The sequence below is a fragment of the Macaca fascicularis genome, chromosome 6, assembly GCF_037993035.2.
Source record: "Macaca fascicularis isolate 582-1 chromosome 6, T2T-MFA8v1.1".
In the NCBI taxonomy this organism is placed as follows: domain Eukaryota; kingdom Metazoa; phylum Chordata; class Mammalia; order Primates; family Cercopithecidae; genus Macaca; species Macaca fascicularis.
The window spans coordinates 183479150-183499063 of NC_088380.1; the positions used below are offsets into that span (position 1 = coordinate 183479150).

General features: G+C 53.4%; 1 protein-coding gene across 2 annotated transcripts in view; it reads left to right on the top strand.

Annotated features, from left to right (window-relative positions):
* CDHR2 (cadherin related family member 2) overlaps nucleotides 1-19914 on the top strand; it is a 47171-nt gene that overhangs the window by 25021 nt on the left and 2236 nt on the right. The window contains exons 8-31 of one of the 2 annotated variants that reach the window (XM_005558600.5): nucleotides 621-746; nucleotides 817-963; nucleotides 1044-1119; nucleotides 1231-1346; nucleotides 1462-1695; nucleotides 3026-3181; nucleotides 3264-3425; nucleotides 4337-4398; nucleotides 4668-4911; nucleotides 7583-7822; nucleotides 10428-10497; nucleotides 10648-11253; nucleotides 12165-12236; nucleotides 13003-13052; nucleotides 15854-16005; nucleotides 16153-16261; nucleotides 16353-16441; nucleotides 16899-16967; nucleotides 17074-17151; nucleotides 17246-17306; nucleotides 17383-17507; nucleotides 18030-18143; nucleotides 18224-18304; nucleotides 19051-19108. In XM_005558600.5, coding sequence (XP_005558657.3) covers nucleotides 621-746; nucleotides 817-963; nucleotides 1044-1119; nucleotides 1231-1346; nucleotides 1462-1695; nucleotides 3026-3181; nucleotides 3264-3425; nucleotides 4337-4398; nucleotides 4668-4911; nucleotides 7583-7822; nucleotides 10428-10497; nucleotides 10648-11253; nucleotides 12165-12236; nucleotides 13003-13052; nucleotides 15854-16005; nucleotides 16153-16261; nucleotides 16353-16441; nucleotides 16899-16967; nucleotides 17074-17151; nucleotides 17246-17306; nucleotides 17383-17507; nucleotides 18030-18143; nucleotides 18224-18304; nucleotides 19051-19108 — 3297 coding nt within the window. Of the gene's footprint in view, nucleotides 1-620; nucleotides 747-816; nucleotides 964-1043; nucleotides 1120-1230; nucleotides 1347-1461; nucleotides 1696-3025; nucleotides 3182-3263; nucleotides 3426-4336; nucleotides 4399-4667; nucleotides 4912-7582; nucleotides 7823-10427; nucleotides 10498-10647; nucleotides 11254-12164; nucleotides 12237-13002; nucleotides 13053-15853; nucleotides 16006-16152; nucleotides 16262-16352; nucleotides 16442-16898; nucleotides 16968-17073; nucleotides 17152-17245; nucleotides 17307-17382; nucleotides 17508-18029; nucleotides 18144-18223; nucleotides 18305-19050; nucleotides 19429-19914 lie in introns of those variants that run through there. The other variant, XM_045394534.3, reaches the window with a different exon arrangement.

A 19914-nucleotide genomic window follows, 5' to 3' on the forward strand; every position in this document is an offset into this window, starting at 1 on the left:
CAGAGTTGCTGTTGATAGCGCCATTTACCGAGCACCAACCGCGTGCCTGGCACATACCATGCAGTCACCCCTTGGTATCTGTGGGGAATTGGCTCCAGGATCCCTGAGGACACCAAAATCCCTGGCTGCTCAAGTCCCTGGACATGCAATGGGGGTAGTATTTGCATGTAACCTAGACACATCCTCCTGTGTACTTTAAATCACCTCTAGGTTACCTCTAATACCAATGCAATGCAAATACTATGTAAATATAGCGTATTATGTATGCTATATTGTTTAGGGAATCATGGCAAGGGAAAAAGTTTGTACATCTTCAGTACAGACACAACCATTGTGAGCATAGCTACAGTTTTGATCTGTGGCTGGTCAAATGTGTGGATGTGGAACCCACAGAGATGGAAGGCTGACTGCATCTTATTGGATCCTCCTTTCAACCCACTGAGGGTTGTCACCAGCCCCATTTCCCAGAGCTGGAGACTGAGGCTCAGAGAGGTCATACGACCTGGTGCCAGTGGCGTGACTGGTCAGTGGTAGAGCTGGGGCCTTCCCTGTGTTGCTGAGTGGGATCCTCGGGGCAGGGCTGTCCCTAGGGAGACTGACCCAAGTCTGCTCTGCCCCAGGTCATCCCTAGCACTGGGGACAGCGAGCATCTCTTCCGGATCCTGGCCAATGGCTCCATCATCCTCAGTGGCAGCCTCAGCTACAACAACAAGAGCGCTTTCTACCAGCTGGAGCTGAAGGCCTGTGTGAGTGGGGGTGCCAGAGGGGGGGCCTAGGACCCACGGCGCTGGCTCACGGGCGGCCATCTCCCCGCAGGACTTGGGCGGCATGTTCAACAACAGCTTCACCATCCAGTGCTCCCTGCCTGCCTTCCTGTCCATCTCCGTGGTGGACCAGCCTGACCTTGACCCCCAGTTTGTCAGGGAGTTTTACTCGGCCTCTGTGGCTGAGGACGCAGCCAAGGTGCCCAGGGGACCTGTGGGGTATGAGTGGAAGCGGGAGGCGGGGGAAGTTTGAGGAGCACTGACCAGGCACCATTCCAGGGAACCTCGGTGCTGAAAGTGGAGGCTGTGGATGGCGACAAAGGCATCAATGACCCTGTGATCTACAGCATCTCCAGTGAGAATGGGGTGTCCCCAGGCCAGGGCTGGGCCGGGGCCGGGGTCAGTGCTCCGTCAGAGCCACTGGAGCAGCTGTTCCAGCTGTTCCACCTGTCTCCTTGCTTGCCAGACTCCACGTGGCCCGGCTGGTTTGACATCGGGGCAGATGGGGTGATCAGGGTCAACGGCTCCCTGGACCGTGAGCAACTGCTGGAGGAGGATGAGGAGGTGCAGCTGCAGGTCACGGTGAGCAAAGGCCCCACCACCCCTGTCAGAATCCTGCTCTCTAACCTCTGGCTTTTGGTCTCTCTGAGCACTGGCTCTCTGACCTCTGACCTCTGACCTCTGCTCTGTGCCTCAGGCCACCGAGACACACCTCAACATCTACGGGCAGGAGGCCAAGGTGAGCATCTGGGTGACAGTGAGAGTGTTGGACGTCAATGACCACAAACCTGAGTTTTACAACTGCAGCCTCCCAGCCTGCACCTTCACCCCCGAAGAGGCCCAAGTGAACTTCACTGGCTACGTGGACGAGCATGCCTCCCCCCGCATCCCCATCGATGACCTCACCATGGTGGTCTACGACCCGGACAAGGCAAGCGTGGTGGTGCGGGTGTGGGCGGGGGTGGCATGGTGGCCTACGACCCGGACAAGGCAGGTGTGGTGGCGTGGGTGTGGGCGGGGGTGGCAAGGTGGCCTACGACCCGGACAAGGCAGGTGTGGTGGCGTGGGTGTGGGCAGGGGTGGCTGGGGGAGGCCAGTGGAAGCCCGGATTGAGTGACAGTGCCATGTGGTGCTGGGTGGTGGTGCTGGTGGTGCAGGGCGTGGTGACGGAAAATGGGGGTGCTGTGTGCTCTCTGGAAACCTTCGTCGGTAAGCAATGTCATCCTCTGGGCAATCCATGTGGGGCTGAATAGGAGGCCGTGCTGAGTGGAGGCTGATGTTGAACGTCAGATGATGCTGAGTAGAACGTCATTGTCCGTGGTGATGGGTGGCTGACAAGGTCTCCTGGCATTGGGTGGCCATGATTTGGGTAGTCATGGGAACTGGAGGAGGCTGAGCAGTGTTGGGACAAGTGGTTTGAGGGTGTGAGGTGGGAGGGTGTTTTTTTTTTTTTTTGAGATGGAGTTTCACTCTGTTGCTTAGGCTGGAGTGCAATGGCCCAATCTTGGCTCACTGCAGCCTCTGCCTTCCAGGTTCAAGTGATTCTCCTGCCTCAGCCTCCCGAATAGCTGTGATTACAGGCGTGCACCACCTCACCCAGCTAATTTTTCTGTTTTTAGTAGAGATGGAGTTTCACCCTGTTGGCCAGGCTGGTCTCGAACTCCTGGCCTCAAGTGATCCACCCACCTTAGCCTCCCAAAGTGCTGGGATTACAGGCGTGAGTCACCATGACTGGCCATGGGAGGGCACCCTTAAGTGGAGGCTGCAGTGAGAGGTGGGTTACATGGTGGCGCTGGAGGATGAGTAACTCTGGAGGGTGTGTGATGTTAGGTGATACTGAGGGGGTGGGAATGTTGCATGGAGGACAGCGTCGGGCAGGGTTAGGTTGGCCAGAAGGGTGGCACTGGCCAGGGGGGTGATGTAGGGTGTGAGTGGTGTTTGGTGTTGCTGTGGGGGTTGGGGGTGGGGGATGTGAAGTGTGGGTGGGAGGGACAGTTGACAGGGGCGAGGGGAGTGTGTCCAGGCTCTAGCCCAGGCCTGGGACCCACAGTGCCTAGGGAGCTGTCTTCTACGGAGCCCACATTTGCAGGGTCTGGTCACCAGCCCAGCCTCCTGCACCCTCTCTCGCAGTCTTTTGAGAGGCCCCTTCCATGGGACCTCATCGGGTGGGGCATCCAGAGATAAGAGCCTGGGGACTGGGGGAAGATGCAGGTAGGCAGAGCAGGGGGGACAGGTCCCTGCTAGACAGCCTACCTTTACAGGGCAGCAATGGGACCTTCCTGTTGTCGCTGGGGGGCCCCAACGCAGAAGCCTTCAGTGTCTCCCCGGAGCGGGCAGCGGGCTCAGCCTCCATTCAGGTGCTGGTGAGAGTGTCCGCGCTGGTGGACTACGAGAGGCAGACGGTGATGGTGGTGCAGGTGAGGGCTGCTCTGGAGTGCCGGGGGCAGAAGCTGTGGGGCACTTGGGCCCCACAGCTGCTGCCTCCTCCCCTGCCTCCAGGTCGTGGCCACAGACTCAGTCAGCCAGAACTTCTCCATCGCCATGGTGACCATCCACCTTAGAGACATTAATGACCACAGGCCCACATTTCCCCAGAGTTTGTACATCCTCAGGGTGCCGGAGCACAGCGCCACTGGCTCTGTGGTCACCGACAGCATCCACGTGAGTGATGTGGACACGGTGGGGCTGTGGGGTCCCAGCAAGCAGGCATGCGTGTGTGTGTGAGAGAGTGTGTGTGTGTGTGAGAGTGTGAGAGTGTGTGAGAGTATGAGTGTGAGTGTGTGTGTGTGAATGTGAGAGTGTGTATGATGTGAGTGAGTGTGTGAGTGTGTGTGTGTGAGAGTGTGATTGTGTGAGTGTGTGTGTGAGTGTGTAAGAGAGAGTGTGAGTTTGAGTGTGATTGTGTGTGTATGTGTGTAAGTGTGAGTGTGACTGTGTGTGACTGTGTAGGGCGTGTGTGTATGTGAGAGTGTGTGACTGTGTGAGTGTGAGTGTGAGAGTGTGAGTGTGAGTGTGTGTGAGTGTGAGCGAGAGTGAGTGTGAGCGATAGTGAGTGTGTGAGTGTGTGAATGTGAGTGTGTATGATGTGAGTGTGAGAGTGTGATTGTGAGTGTATGTGTGAGTGTGTGTGATTGTGAGTGTGTAAGAGTGTGAGTTTGAGTGTGATTGTGTGTATGTGTGTGAGTGTGTGAACGTGTGAGTGTGAGTGTGTGTGACTGTGTAGAGCATGTGTGTATGTGAGTGTGTGTGACTGTGTGAGAGTGTGAGTGTGAGTGTGTGAGACTGTGAGTGTGAGTGTGTGAGTGTGACAGTGTGAAAGTGTGAGTGTGATTGTGAGAGTGTGTGAGTGTGTGTGAGTGTGAGAGTATGTGAGAATGTGTGTGAGTGTGAGAGTGTAAGTGTGAGTGTGTGAGTGTGTATGTGTGAGATGGGGGTGACCATGAGTGAATCCGAGTGTGCTGGGGATTCTCCCTTCGTGTCAGGAAGCATGACAGCTCTGTCCCCACGAATGGCATGGGTGGTAGTGTGTGCATTGCCTCCACACAGCACCCTGCCGTGTCTCTGCCTCACAGGCCACGGACCCAGACACGGGCGCATGGGGCCAAATTACCTACAGCCTGCTCCCAGGAAATGGGTAAGGGCTCAGGGTGGGCCGTGGGCAGGTGGGTGAGCAGGGCCCAGGCCCACCTGTGTGCTTCTCCGCCGAGATAGAATAGCTGGGGAAGACCGAAGGCACTCAGTTATATTTCAATTTCAGATAAGCAAGGAATGATTTTTTAAAATAATGAATATGTTGCATATACTGCATGGGATATGCTGAAATATTTGTTGTTGTATATCTGAAATTCACACTGAAATGGCCATCTTGTGTCTCTATTTGCTGAACCTGGCCCCTCTGAGCAGGGTAGACCTCTTCCAAGTGGATCCCGTCTCAGGGACGGTGACGGTGAGGAACGGTGAGCTGCTGGACCGGGAGATCCAGGCCGTGTACTACCTGACACTGCAGGCCACAGATGGCGGGAACCTGTCCTCCTCCACCATGCTGCAGATCCACCTGCTGGACATCAATGACAATGCGCCCGTGGTCAGCGGCTCCTACAACATCTTTGTCCAGGAGGAGGAGGGCAATGTCTCCGTGACCATCCAGGTGTGAGCCCGCCTGGACCTGGTGGGTAGGGCTGGGGGAGGGGACCGAGCCTGCTCTGTGGGTATGCTGGCCCTGGGTAAAGTCAGGGCTCTGCTGTGTGGCTCTGAGACAGTCATTCAGAATCTCTGGGCCTGTTTCCTCTCAGGAAATGAAGAAAATTACAGCCTTACTCTCAGGGTCATTGGGGAATAATTTGATGACTTGTGTGAGGAGCTCAGCATTGGGCCTGCCACAGAGCAATCCCTCAAAAACATACACTTCTTTTTTATTTACCCACCTGCCCCACTCCAAAAATGACTTGAGGTGGCTTAGGTAAATAGTAAGATAAATATATGAAAGAAATAAGAAAAAAGAGAAAATAAGGGTGGCATTTGTTAAAGGGCACAAAGGTAAAATTAGAACCCAGTGCTACAGAATTGCTCGGAGTGAGCTGCGATTTCTGATCTGAGCTTCGTGGAGGCCAAAGCAAAAAGGGAAATGAGATCAGTGGCCAGGTTCACAGAATTCATGAGATAAAAACCCACTAGTGGCTCCAGAGAAACACCAGGGAGTAGCTTCCTCCCTTGTCCTGAGGAGTTTGGAAGCTTCGCCCCTGAGGCATCTTGTGAGAAGTGAGAAACCAGGTCCTCAGAGTGACAATCTGGCGGCCACAGAGCCCTCCCTTCTTTCCAGCACTGTGTAGTTTCCAGACCATGTTCCTATCCCTGATCTCTTGACCAGCTTTTGAAGCAGGCAGTCTAATACTTCCCATTTTGCAGGAGACAACAGGCTCAGAAAGGTTAAGTGATTTTCTATGGTTACACAGCCAGTAAATGACGGCGCTGGGGCTGCAGCCCAGACCTTTCTGGCCCTGAAGCTTTGGCCTTTCCTCCTTCCTGCTTGGCACTTCTCCCCTGGTCTGTGAGCTCCTTGGGGCAGGAGCATTTCCGGTCGGCTGCTGTAACCATGGTGCCCAGTGTGAGCCCCAGGAAGCACTCGATGAATTAACTGACCTGAGTTCAGGGCACCACGGGATGAGCAGACAGGGTCAGGCTTTTGGGAAAAAAACGTCTCCAGCTGCTTTCAAATGATGCATGTAATAAACAAGATCCCAGCAGAACGAAATGGAGGAGCTGAAGGTGGGGACCAGCAGGGAGGAAGGAAAGAATTGGTTAAGTCAGAGTGGTCCCACTCTGGATTCAAGGCCACGTTTGCTGAGCACCTACCCAGTCTTTGACTGGGTCCTGGGTCCTCAGAGATGAGGCCACCACTCTTCCTGTCCCCAGGCAGCTCCCAGTTGGGAAGAGGGCATCAGTCACCCAGCGGTGTCACCTGTGCTATGTTGAGACCGAGAGAAAGAGCCAACCTGGCCTGGAGTCAGGCAGGGAAGTTGTGGGGGGCATCGGGGTGAGGGAACAGAATCTGCAAAGTCCTGGCAGCATGGAGGAACCCATTGTGTTATCCACGCTGGTTCACCCCAAAGGCAAACCAAGCACGCCTTCAGGGCCCTGGCAGGGCAGGAACACACACGTACACACACACTCACAGACGTACAAAGTGGGTGAAGAATCAGCTATTTAAAACATATAGCACTGATGACTGGGCATGGTGGCTGATGCCTGTAATCCCAGCACTTTGGGAGGCTGAGGTGGGTGGATCACTTGAGGTCAGTAGTTCGAAACCAACCTGGCCAACATGGTGAAACCCCATCTCTACTAAAATTACAAAAATTAGCTGGGTGTGGTGGCACACGCCTGTCATCCCAGATACTTGGGAGGCTGAGGTAGGAGAATCACTTGAACCCAGGAACTGGAAGCTGCAGTGAGCTGAGATCACACCACTGCACTCTACTCTGGGCAACAGAGCGAGACTCCACCTCAAAAAAAGAAAAGGAAACGAAAGGATAGACATGGTGGCTCACGCCTGTAATCCCAGCACTTTGGGAGGCTGAGGTGGGTGGATCACCTGAGATCAGCAGTTCAAGACCAGCCTGGCCAACATGGCGAAACCCCATCTCTACTAAAAAATACAAAAAAAATTAGCCTGGCATGGTGGTGGGCACCTGTAATGCCACCTACTTAGGAGGCTGAGGCAGGAGAATCGCTTGAACCCAGGAGAAGGAGTTTGCAGTGAGCGAAAGAGATCATGCCATTGCACTCCAGCCTGGGGGACAAGAGTGAAACTGTCTGAGAGAAAAAACAAAAAGGAAAAAAAACAAAAGAGAAAAAAAGAAAAAAGAAAAAACTCTGTATATAGCACTGACATAGTCATTATGGGAAAATGAGAATCTTGCTGGACTTCACACTTACGAGTTTAAAACTTTCTTTGAATGTCTACAATTTCCTGTCCCCATATCCCGCTTCCTGCTAGAGTATCAGTAGCAAAAGGGCCTGTCTTGATGGGGGTTCTATTCCTTGCACCTGGAACAGGGCTGGGCACGTAGGTCCACAGTGGCCGTTTTTGAGATGAAAGAATGACCTCAGTGCTGAAGATCTCAGAAGCTCTTGCACACTGTTGAACTGAGCCCCTTAGATGGGAAACTGAGGCTGGGAGATGGGCCCACTGGCTCCAGGCCTGATTACTGCCTGCGTGGGCCAGCGCTGGAGAGGAGGGTCTGGCTGCATCGGAGGGGCTGGGGGCTGGGAATGCCCGTGGCCGATGGCTGATGGCCAACCCCTGCTTACCTGCACAGGCCCACGATAATGATGAGCCGGGCACCAACAACAGCCGTCTGCTCTTCAGCCTGCTGCCTGGCCCCTACAACCACAACTTCTCCTTGGACCCCGACACAGGGCTCCTCAGAAACCTGGGGCCCCTGGACAGAGAGGCCATCGACCCCGCCCTGGGGGGCCGCATTGTGCTGACAGTGCTTGTGTCTGACTGCGGAGAGCCCGTCCTCAGCACCGAAGTCAATGTCACCATCACTGTGGAGGTAAGACCTGGCTCAGCCAGGATGGGCCTGGGGGTCTCCCAAGCCGATGGCCAGCCCCTCCAGCTTGAGTCACACTTCTGCCTTCTGCTGCCAGCCTGCCTGGGTTACAGTCCCGCTCACTCGTATGGTCCCAGGCAATTACGCAACCTCCTTGAGCACTCAGGCTCCTCGTCTATAAAACGGGGGTGAAAAGGTTAAAGATGAAGTGAGTTAATGAATGGAAAGTGCTTGGTAGCATGCCTGGCCTATAGACGGTATCAGTAAATATCAGCTCTAACTGTCACTCACAAAGTCCCACCTGATACCCTCCTGTCTCCCTGCCACCATTGAAAAGCAAAGGGAAGGGGTGAAAATCAGCACTGCTGGTGTCTACTGCACATCAGGGCATCCCCCAAGGTCGGGGTGGTTATTACCTTTTTGCATTTATTTATTTATTTATTTATTTATTTATTTATTTATTTATGAGACAGGGTCTCCCTTTGTCACCCAGGCTGGAGTGCAATAGTGCCATCATGGCTCACTGCAGACTCAACCTCCCAGGCTCAAGTGATCCTCTCGCCTCAGCCTCCTGAGTAGTTGGGACTATAGGCACATGCCACCATGCCTGGTTAATTTTTTTATTTTTGTAGAGATGGGGTTTTTCCATGTTGCCCAGGCTAGTCTGGAACTCCTGAGCTCCAGCAATCCACCCGCCTTGGCTTGCTACGTAGCTAAGACTATGCGTGCCACCACGCCTGGCTAATTTGGCTAATTTTTAAAATTTATTTTTCATAGAAACAGAGTGTCACTTATTGCCCAGGCCAGTTTTGAACTGTTGGCCTCAAGCGATCCTCTCAACTCAGCCTTACAAAATGCTGAGACTACAGGCATAAGTCACTGAGCCCGGCTTATTACCATTTTATTGATCGAGCAACTGAGGCAGGCCTGGGTGCGGTGGCTCATGCCAAAAACCCCAGTACTTTGGGAGGCCAAGGTGAGAGGATTGCTTGAGCCCAGGAGTTCGAGACTGGGCTGGGCAATATAGCGAGACCCCATCGCTACAAAAATAAAAAATTAGCCAGGCATGGTGGCATGTACCTGCAGTCCCAGCTACTTGGAAGGCTGAGGCAGGTGGATCGTTTCAGCCCAGGAGGTTGAGGCTACTGTGAGCTATGATCATGCCACTGCAATCCAGCCTATGAGACAGAGCAAGACCCTATCTCAAAAAAAGAAACTGAGGCACAGAGAGGTTCAGTACCTTGCCTGGGGTCACAAAATGGGGTTTTGACTCCCATCAGTCTGGTTCTAAGGCTGCCACCAGCCTACAAGTCACCTTCCTCTGGAACAGTATTGTAACAAATGTGCACCTCTGCCATGTCTGTGATGTAGATGGCACCCCATAGGGTTGTGCAGTGCACAGCCAGCACCACTGCACATAGCAGTCCCATGTCCCCTGGATTGGGCTGTGCCATTTTCACACAAGGGTCAGAGAGTGAGACCTCAGAAATGAAGAAACCGCAGCAGAATGAGGACTTGCTGGTTGTCCTTGGGATGGGAGGGCTGCAAAGAGAGAACTTCATTTCCTGAGTGCACAGGTTTCTTCACCCCTGTGAGCAGTCCTCACAATTGCCCTGTTAGTGGGACTACTACCCCGTTTTGCAGATGAGGATGCTGAGGTCCAGAGAGGTCAAGGTCACACATGAGGCAGAGGTGCAGCAAGATGTGAATCAGCGCTCTTAGCCACTTCTGTGAGTTAGGGTGACCTTGAGAATGCAGCTGGTCTTGTGCATGGAGCCAATGATGTCATCTCTGGGAAATTAGCAGCAGAAAAGACATCTAGCTAAGGTGCAAGGACGCTGTCTTCCAAATGTTCACTCTAGGGTTATTCAGAAAAACAAACACCTGTTATGTGACCCACAAACCCGGGAAGGCCTGGCGTGCTCAGGGCATCCCCCAAGCACATGCCAGTGTTAGGGGACACAGGGGAGGGCAGAGTCACCTCCAGGCTGTGACAATAGTTGCAGGGCTCCAGCTGTGCCCAGTGGGCTAGGGCTGGCCACAGAGGTGAGAGCTGAAAACAGCTGGTGTCCAAGGCAGGGGCAGGTCTAAGCTTCTGCAGGTCCCCGGAGCCCAGCTCTGCCTAAGCACAGAGCTGGTGTCGTGGGCTCAGTTGTGTGCAGGAGGGACAGGGGTAGGAGGGGACAAGGGAAAGTGTGGGCCTTGGAGCCTTTGTGGACATATAATGGTATTGGTGCCAACACAGTAAATCCGAGAGATGGAAGTCAAACAGGGCCAGGCAGGGCCGCAGGTGGGGACCCAGAACTGTGTTTCCAGAAAGCAGGGTCTAGAACATTCTAAAGCTGTGGTCAGAGAAACAGGAAGCAAGCAGGGCTTCCTGAGGATGGATATGTAAGGCCAAGGTCCCACTGTAGGTCCCGAACCCCAGGTGTGTGACCTGGGCAAATTCCCTCCTCTCAGAGCCGGTTTCCTCATCTGGGAAGTGGGCAGTGAGGTCTGGGCACTAGCAGAACCCGTGCCTCAGAGCACAGGGACTATTGGTTTCTCAGGTTGGCTCTGGGGAGGGTGAGATGGGATCCCGGGGACTCAGACCTATCTCTGCCTGCAGGACATCAATGACAACCTGCCCATCTTCAACCAGTCCAGCTATAACTTTACGGTGAAGGAGGAGGATCCAGGTACTTGCTCCCTGGGCCAGGAGAGTCACTGGGGCTGGGGCCTGGCGTGGCTTTGTCAGGGTGGATCTGGAGTTCCAAGAGAGGCGAGGGCAGAGGAGGCTTCCTATGGCGGGGCCAAGAGTCCCTCAGAGCTCTGCCCCTTGTCCACAGGAGTGCTAGTAGGCGTGGTGAAGGCCTGGGATGCAGACCAGACGGAAGTCAACAACCGCATCAGCTTCAGCCTGTCAGGGAGTGGTGCCAACTACTTCATGATCCGAGGCTTGGTGCTGGGGGCTGGGTGGGCTGAGGGCTACCTCCGGCTGCCCCCGGATGTGAGCCTGGACTACGAGACACAGCCCGTCTTCAACTTGACAGTGAGTGCCGAGAACCCAGACCCCCAGGGGAGTGAGACCATAGTAGACGTCCACGTGAATGTGAAAGATGTGAACGACAATCCCCCCACCCTGGATGTAGCCTCACTCCGGGGCATCCGTGTGGCTGAGAATGGCTCACAGCATGGCCAGGTGGCTGTGGTGGTTGCCTCGGATGTGGACACCAGCGCCCAGCTGGAGATACAACTTGTGAACATTCTCTGCACCAAGGCCGGGGTCGATGTGGGCAGCCTGTGCTGGGGCTGGTTCTCAGTGGTGGCCAACGGCTCTGTGTACATCAACCAGAGCGAAGCCATTGACTACGAGGCCTGTGACCTGGTCACGCTGGTTGTGCGGGCCTGTGACCTAGCCACAGACCCTGGCTTCCAGGCCTACAGCAACAATGGTAAGGTGGCCTGGCCTTGCAGGGCTTGGCAGGCCACAGCTTAGGGGCTGTGGGAAGGAGCCCTGGGCTGGGACTTATAAGATCTGGGCTCAGATCCTGGCTCCAGCCCTTTCCAGCTGCAAATATTGGGAAAGTCCCAAACCCTCTCCAAGCTTCAGTTTCCCCATCTGTCCAGTGGAGTTGGGCAGTAGGGTTGGCTGTGAAGATTCAATGAGAACATGGATGTAAGGCATTTATTGCAGTGCCTGGCATGCAGTAGCATCAAATTAATGCCATTATTTTGCAAGATGCTGTGAAAGAAAGATCATACTTCAGAGTCAGATGTGTACTTGTATCCCACTTCTGACACCAAATAGCAATAATAGCCACATTAACAACTAGCATATATTGAGTCCTTATGACAGCCAAGAACTACACTGGGCACCTCGTAAGCATTTTTGCACTTCCGCACAACCTGTGGGGTAGGCGGTCCCTATCCAATTTTATAGATGAGGAAACTGAGGCAGAGAATGGGCATTTAAACAACCAGCTTACATAGTTAGAATGTGTCCATATAATGTCATAGGTGAGATCTACCTAGGCTGGGCCCAGTCCTGGCCCACCACTATTGCTGTGTGACTTTGACAAGCTGCTTATTAGCTCTGAGGTCTGGGATGATACTCCCACCCACACAGGCCAGAGAAGACTGAGCAGGCATTCTGGATCAGGAGCAGGGGAGGGGACTGAGCAGGCATTCTGGGTCAGGAGCAGGGGAGGGGACTGGACATGGGGAACACATGGGAGAGAGGCTGCAGGGCATGGGGTTAAGGCTGTGGGGCATGGGGTTGAGGCTGGGGACCACCAGGTTGAGGCCCAGGCTCCTTGGGTCAAGCTCTTGCCCAGAGCCAAAGCCAGCTTATCTTGTCTCCTAGGAAGCCTCCTCATTACCATCGAGGACATAAATGACAATGCACCCTATTTTCTGCCTGAGGATAAGACTTTTGGTAAGCAGCAACCCCCTTTACACACCGTACCCCTGCTCCATGAGGCCACCTTTGAGCAACCCCCACAGACCCTCCATGGACCCAGGGGGGACTTTTAGAAAGGGGGGAGGCCTCTAATTCTGCCTCTTCCTAGGGCTGCAATAGGAGACGACACTGGAATTTTTTTTTTCTTTTTCTTTTTTTTTCTTTTTGAGATGGAGTCTCACTCTGTCGCCCAGGCTAGAGTGCAATGATACGATCTCGGCTCACTGCAATCTCTGCCTCCCAGGTTCAAGCAATTCTCATGCCTCAGTCTCCCGAGTAGCTGGGACTACAGGCATGTGCCACCGTGCCTGGCTAATTTTTGTATTTTTAGTAGAGATGGGGTTTCATTGTGTTGGCCAGGCTGGTCTCGAACTCCTGGCCTCAAATGATTTTCCTGCTTTATGATTTGGCCTCCCAAAGTGCTGGGATTATAGGTGTGAGCCACCACGCCCAGCCAACATTGGAGTTTCCATTCCGGCTCTGCCTGACCTAACTGTCGGGCCCTGGGCCAGACCTTGCCTCTCTATGCCTCCATTACCCCATGGTCCTGTGGGCCTGTGACAATGGGAGGTGGATGACTTGCTAACTTCTGGCCCAGTGGTGACTGTAATGGGGGTCTCTTTTAGTAGAGAGGTTGAGGGCAGATTTAGAGGGATGAGCCCTGAGCTGTGCTCATGGCCAGCCTTGGTCCAGGTGGGCAGTGTCCCAACCCTGCTGACCCCCTTCCCATTCACACCTGCAGTGATCATCCCTGAACTTGTGCTGCCCAACCGGGAGGTGGCTTCTGTCCGGGTAAGTTCTTGGCTCCAGCCTTTGTTGGTTACGTGAGCCCCAGTGGACACAGAGCTGAGGCCTTCAGGCCTTTAATGGTAGAAAGAAAATATATGGGCTCCAACATATGAAAAAGAAAACCCCAGAAGGGAAACACCTATCTAATCAGTGTAATCAAACTTCACTGTGTTAAATGTAACATTCATAAAAATGTCATGACCGCAAACACCACTCGCAGTCTAGATATTTCTTACTCTGCAAGAATTCTTGAGTGGTACAGAGAACTCGTAGCCAATTGTAAATTAAACCAGTGCCTTGTCATTAAATAATTCTCAGAGCCAGCCAGGCACGGTGGCTCACGCCTGTAATCCCAGCACTTTGGGAGGCCAAGGCAGGTAGATCACCTGAGGTCGGGAGTTTGTGACCAGCCTGACCAACATGGAGAAACCCTGTCTCTACTAAAAAATACGAAATTAGCCGGGCGTGGAGGCACATGCCTGTAATCCCAGCTACTGGGGAGGCTGAGGCAGGAGAATCAACCCGAGAGGCGGAGGTTGCGGCGAGCCGAGACCGCGCCATTGCACTCCAGCCTGGGTGACAAGGACGAAACTCTGTCTCAAAAAAAAAAAATTATCAGAGCCAAATCATAAAAAGGCTTTCAGCTGTTTATAGTGTCGGATGTGGACGAGTTTATTAGGGGTGGCGGCCATGCCGTGTGGGGATGAGGCCTCCCACACCACCGAGGGCTGGGCCTGGCTGAGCTTCTTACTGACCTGGAGAGCTGCCTACTCTCTCTGGGACTCCGTTTCCCTCTTCGACAAGAAGCTGGCAGTTCCCAGAATGTGACATGTGGGTGCCACTCCCTATGCTGTGGAAAGGACATGGATATAGGAGATGGACAGGGCTGGCCTCCCCCACTTAGAGCTGAATGTAGGGACATGGTCTCTCAGAGCTTCAGCTTCCTCTTGTAAAATGGGGATAGTAATTCTCCCTCTCTACGTTGACGTTCATGCTAGAGACAGTGACTGTGTGACTTTCAAGCCTTAAGACAGTTTCCCAATCTTCTGCCAATTTCGTTCTAATGTCATGAGTTTAGCTACGGCAATTTTCTTTAAATAGACTTCTTTTTAAGACTTAAGCACCGGTGTTGGCCTATCCTCAGCAGTAACGTTGGTGAACTCGAAGCTCTGTGTGCTGGTTAAATTTTTCTCTGAAAGGCACTAGAATGAATAAAAATGTTTATGTCCCCTCCCCAACCAGTTTCATGGTCCACTAGGGGAGTTGGTACTCACATTAGCACCGAAATGAGGGATCCCAGGGGAGGTGCTTAGGAAATCGGAGCATTGCTGTGTGTGTGCGTGCCAGTGTGTGTGTGTGTGTCCAAGTGTGAATGTGTGTGCGTATGTGTATAAAGAGCAAGTGTATGAGAATGTGTGGGACAGTTTGTGGGTATGTATAAGTGTGTGACTGTGAGTGTGTGCATGTGTGTGTGTTACTGTGCAAGTATTTGTGTATGTGAATTGAGTGTGTGTATTTGTGTGTGTGAATTGTATTTGTGTGAATTGAGTGTATTTGTGTATGTGAATTGAGTGTGTGTATTTGTGTGTGAATTGTGCGTGTTTGTGAATTGAGTGCATTTTTGTGTGTGTGAATTGAGTGTATTTGTGTGGAGTGTGTATTTTTGTGTGTGAATTGTATTTGTGTGTGCATGTGAATTGAGTGCATGTATTTGTGTGTGTGAATTGAGTGTGTGTATTTGTGTGAGTGTGTGTATTTGTGTGTGTGAATCAAGTTTGTGTATTTGTGTGTGTGAATTGAGTGTGTGTATTTGTGTGTGTGTGTGAATTGAGTTTGTGAGGGTGAATGCCTGTGAGAGCGAGGGGGTGTGTGTGTGTGTGTGAGGACAAGTGTGTGAGTGTGAGAGGGTATGTGAGTGTATGTGAGAGTGTGAGAATAAATGTGTGTAAGGGTGTGTGAGGGTGTGTGTGTGTGTGCATCTGTGTAAGTGTGGGTGTATTAAAGTGAGAGAGTGTGTGCGTGAGTGTGAGAGTGTGAGGGGGCGTGTGTAGTGTGCATGAGAGTGTGAGAGTGTGTGAGTGTGTGTGTGGGTGCGAGTGGGTGTGAGTGTGAGTGTGAGGGTGTGTGTGAGTGTGTGTGAGAGTGTGAGGGTGTGTGAGAGAGTGTGAGAGTGTGTGAGGGGTGTGTGAGAGTGTGAGTGTGTGTGAGGGGGTTTGTGTGAGAGTGTGAGGGTGTGTGAGAGAGAGTGTGAGGGTGTGTGAGAGAGAGTGTGAGGGTGTGAGAGAGAGTGTGAGGGTGTGAGAGAGAGAGTGTGAGGGTGTGTGAGAGAGAGTGTGAGGGTGTGAGAGAGAGTGTGAGGGTGTGAGAGAGAGAGTGTGAGGGTGTGTGAGAGAGAGTGTGAGGGTGTGTGTGTGTGAGAGTGTGTGTGAGGGGTGTGTGTATGTGTGTGTGAGAGTGTGTGAGAGTGTGAGAGTGTATGTGTGAGTGTGTGTGTGTGTAAGTGTGTGTGAGACTATGGCAGTGCAGGGGTGTGTGGGGAGCAGGGCAGGATTTCAACATGTGAGGGACTTAGGGCAGTGATCTGTTTAGAATTGGGGAACAGGGGCAGGGATTTGTCCAAATCTGGATTTGCAGAGCAGGCACACTGTTTTTTGAAACCATTTGCTTATTCGGGACAGTGTGGGGATGGTGGATAGAGACGTCGAGGACTAGCCTCCCAGGCCACCCTTGCCTCTGATTCCTGCTGGGGTGGAGGGATGCCTGGCCTGGCTGGGCCCCCAGATATTATCAACTCTTGCTCCCAGGCCAGAGACGATGATTCAGGGAACAATGGCCTCATCCTGTTCTCCATCCTCCGAGTAGACTTCATCTCTAAGGACGGGGCCACCATCCCTTTCCAGGGCATCTTCTGGATCTCCAACTCCTCCGAGGCCGACGTGTTCACTGGGAGCATTCAGTAACTGCGGGTGGCCCCGGGAGGGAGGTTGTGAGGAGGGGCCTGATAGGAGCTTTCAGGCAGCAAGTCCCCCATCCTGGAGGTTACAAGTCTCCTGAGGATTCAGCTTGGGTTCCAAGACTGACCTGCACCTCCCGCCTTCCACAGGCCAGTGACCAGCCTTGATTCCACTCTCCAAGGCACCTACCAAGTGACAGTCCAGGCCAGGGACACACCTTCCGTGGGTCCTTCCCTGGAAGCCAACACCACCCTAAATGTGAGTGCCAGTCCCACTTCCAGCCCCCAATGCCCTCTGCCAGCCCCCAGAGTCCCTCATGCCTCATCTCCTGCACACCCTCTTCCCTCAGCTCTTCACCGTGGACCAGAGTTACCGCTCGCGGCTGCAGTTCTCCATACCAAAGGCGGAGGTGGGCGCCAACAGACAGGCGATTAATGAGTAGGTCTGGGGGGCCCGGGAGGGAGCGGTGGGAAGAACAGGGTGTAGGAGCCTGGTCCCCGACAAAAGCTGGATGGGATGTCTCTCAATCCTGTTCCTGACCCATGTTTGACCTTGTCCCTGTCTTTAACCCTGTACTTTAACCTGCACCACGTTCCTGCATGTCCCCAGAAGCCCATACCCAGCCGAGGGCAGAGGAAGGCCTTGGAACAGGGCTGCCATGTACAGTTGTGAAGGCTGTGCCCTGCACAAGGGTACTCTGCTTGCTAAGCTATTAACCCAGCCCCAGAGGAAGGGATTTCCTTTTGTAATTTTCACAGAGGTGCTACCTACTCAGCCAACAGAGCTGTCCAGAGGAGGTGCCCCTTTCTCGCTCACACAATTCTTAATTCCATTGGCTCAGCCCTGGTCACAGACCCAGGCTAAGACCCCTCGGTGACATATGCCTCCTTTGCAGGGCTCTTACCCAGGCAACCAGGACTACAGTATACATTGTGGACATTCAGGACATAGATTCTGCAGCTCGGTGAGTGCCCAGAGGCCTGGGGGTGGGGGTGAGGGAGATAAGCGGTAGCAGGAGGGGCCTGCTGGGTGATCCAAGCTGCTGACTCTTCAGCTCTGTCCCCCTCCAGGGCCCGAGCTCACTCCTACCTCGATGCCTACTTTGTCTTCCCCAATGGGTCGGCCTTGACCCTTGATGAGCTGAGCGTGTGAGTGGGGCTGCCCTTGGGGCAGGTGTGAGGGTGAGCAGGAAGCCTGGGGTGTACCAAAGTCCCTCGGTCCTAAGTGAAGTTCTGTGGCCAGGATGATCCGGAATGATCAGGACTCGCTGATGCAGCTGCTGCAGCTGGGGCTGGTGGTGCTGGTGAGTGCGGGCAGGGCGGGGCAGCAGGTGGGGCTGCTGGGACCCCACAGCCTCCCTCACACTTGTCCTTCTCCAGGGCTCCCAGGAGAGCCAGGAGTCAGACCTGTCGAATCAGCTCATCAGCGTCATCATAGGATTGGGAGTGGCTTTGCTGCTGGTCCTTGTGATCATGACCACGGCCTTCATGTGTGTGCGGAAGAGGTGCGACTCCCATTGCCTCTGTGTCTACAACCTTCACCCTCTCCCACTACCCAAGATGTCGGGGGGCGGGGGTAGAAAGAGCTGGGGTTTAGGCACAGGTATACATGCATTCACTCCCCAGTGACCCAGTGTGAGATCTTGGGGGAGTCACCTCCCCTCCCTGAGCCTCAGTTTCCTCATCTGCGAATGGGCACGACACTAGATTCCTCAGTGCACTCAAGGAAGTAATGTGCATCTCACACCCAGCAAGACGTCTGGCACACACTATGCATTTAATAGATGTTGCTGCTTTTTCCAATATGTATAGAGTCAGCAACCTTATCTAGGTGTGACTTCAAGCCTTGTCACTGGCTATGTGACCTTCAGCACATCACTTGCTTTCTCTGGCTCTTACTTCTACTCTCTGTAAAATAGAGCTAACATTCACCTCCCAGGATGTTGTGAAGCAGCACACTCAGGGCCTCCACTGAGGACACAATAGGTGTGCAGCAACAGTGTGACCCCTCTTCCGGTTCCCCACAGCTACAACCGGAAGCTTCGAGCTATGAAGGCTGCCAAGGAGGCCAGGAAGACAGCAGCAGGGGTGATGCCCTCAGCCCCCGCCATCCCAGGGACTAACATGTACAACAATGAGCGGTGAGCAGGGGTCAAAGGGTAGGTAAGAGGCCTGGTGGGGTGGCTGAGGGCCAGGCCACTTGACTAGGCTTTCTCTCCAGAGCCAATCCCATGCTGAACCTCTCCAACAAAGACCTGGGCTTGGAGTACCTCTCTTCCTCCAATGACTTGGACTGTGTCAGGTAAGCAGTGCCCCTCACAGCCAGGCTAGGTGGTGGTGGTGGTACAGGTAGTGATGGTAATGGTGATGATGATGGTGGTGGTGATGATGGTGATGAGGATGGTGTTGGTGGCAGTGATGGTGTTGGTGGTGATGATGGTGATGACAATGGTGATGGTGGTGGTCATGGTAGTGGTAGTAGTTGTGGTGGTGGTGATGGCGGTGAGGTGATGGTGATGGTGGTGATGATGGTGTTGGTGTTGAGGTGGTGGTGATGGTGGTGATGGTAGTGGTGGTGGGTGATGGTGATGGCAATGGTGATGGTGGTGGTCATGGTAGTGGTGGTAGTTACTGTGGTGGTGGTGATGGTGATGGTAGTGATGGTGATGGTGGTGATGGTGGTGGTGATGGTGTTGGCGTTGAGGTGGTGGTGATGGTGGTGATGGTACTGGTGGTGGGTGATGGTGATGACAATGGTGATGGTGGTAGTGATGGTAGTGGTGGTAGTTACTGTGATGGTGGTGGTGATGGTGGTGGTGATGGTGATGGTAGTGATGGTGGTGATGATGGTGATGATGACAATGATGATGGTGTTGAGGTGATGGTGGTGATGGTAGTGATGATGGTAGTTGTGATGACACTGGTGGTGGTGATGATGGTGGTAGTTGTGGTGGTGATGGTGATGGTGATGATGGAGGTGGTGGTTCTTGGGCACAGCAAGGGAGGACTGGGCCTGCCAACACCTGCGCTCCATCACCTCTCTTACAGCATCAACTCCCTGGACGACAACTCTGTGGATGTGGAGAAGAACAGTGAGGAAGTCAAGGCAAGATGGGGGATGAATTGGTGCCTAGAGATTCCAACTTGGGTTCTCCTGTGGAGGGGTTCAGGACAGAGTTCAAGGGACCTGCTACTGACATGGGCAGTTCTGCTTCTCTGCACCAGGCCCCAGGAAGCCCTGCGGCTTTGGAATGGGGTCCAATTCCTGCTCCTCCACTGGTTCACTGTGTGACCCTGAGAGGTTGACTTCTTGCCTCTGCGTCTCAGTGTTTTCACCTGTAAATGGGGTTGGGAACATCAACCATGCAGGGCCATTGTGAGGATTAAATAAGGGCAGGCATAAGAACCACTTGGCACAAACAAGCGCTACCAATCTGCCTCCAGCCCTTTATGGCCGTTACAGGAAAGCCAGCTGGGGGTGGGGAAAGAGATCCAGAGGTGAAAGAGCATAGTCTAGCAAAGGAGAGAAGACAGGTTCAAATAAACAACAGTACTGCCATCTGTTAAACAGGTGAGTTGGTTGGATGAGATCAAGTGTTCATAGACTGGTCTGCTACGTAAAAGCACCTGAGGAGCTCTCGAAGAATACTGATGCCCAGGTCACACCCAGGTCCATGGGTGTAACATTCTAGTATTTTAAAGACCAAGAGTTCTGATTCTGATGGCCCACGTGGAGCCTGGGCGTGGACCTGTTGTAAAAGCTGCTCAGGGGGTGCTAAGGTGCAGGCAGGGTGGACACCGCAAGAGCAGGTCAGCGGGCTAAGTGCGGGGTGGGTCCTGCACATGGAGGGGTGGCTCTCTGGAAGCAGAAGGAACTGCCCTCTCTCCTTCCCACTTTGAAAGCCACCTCTG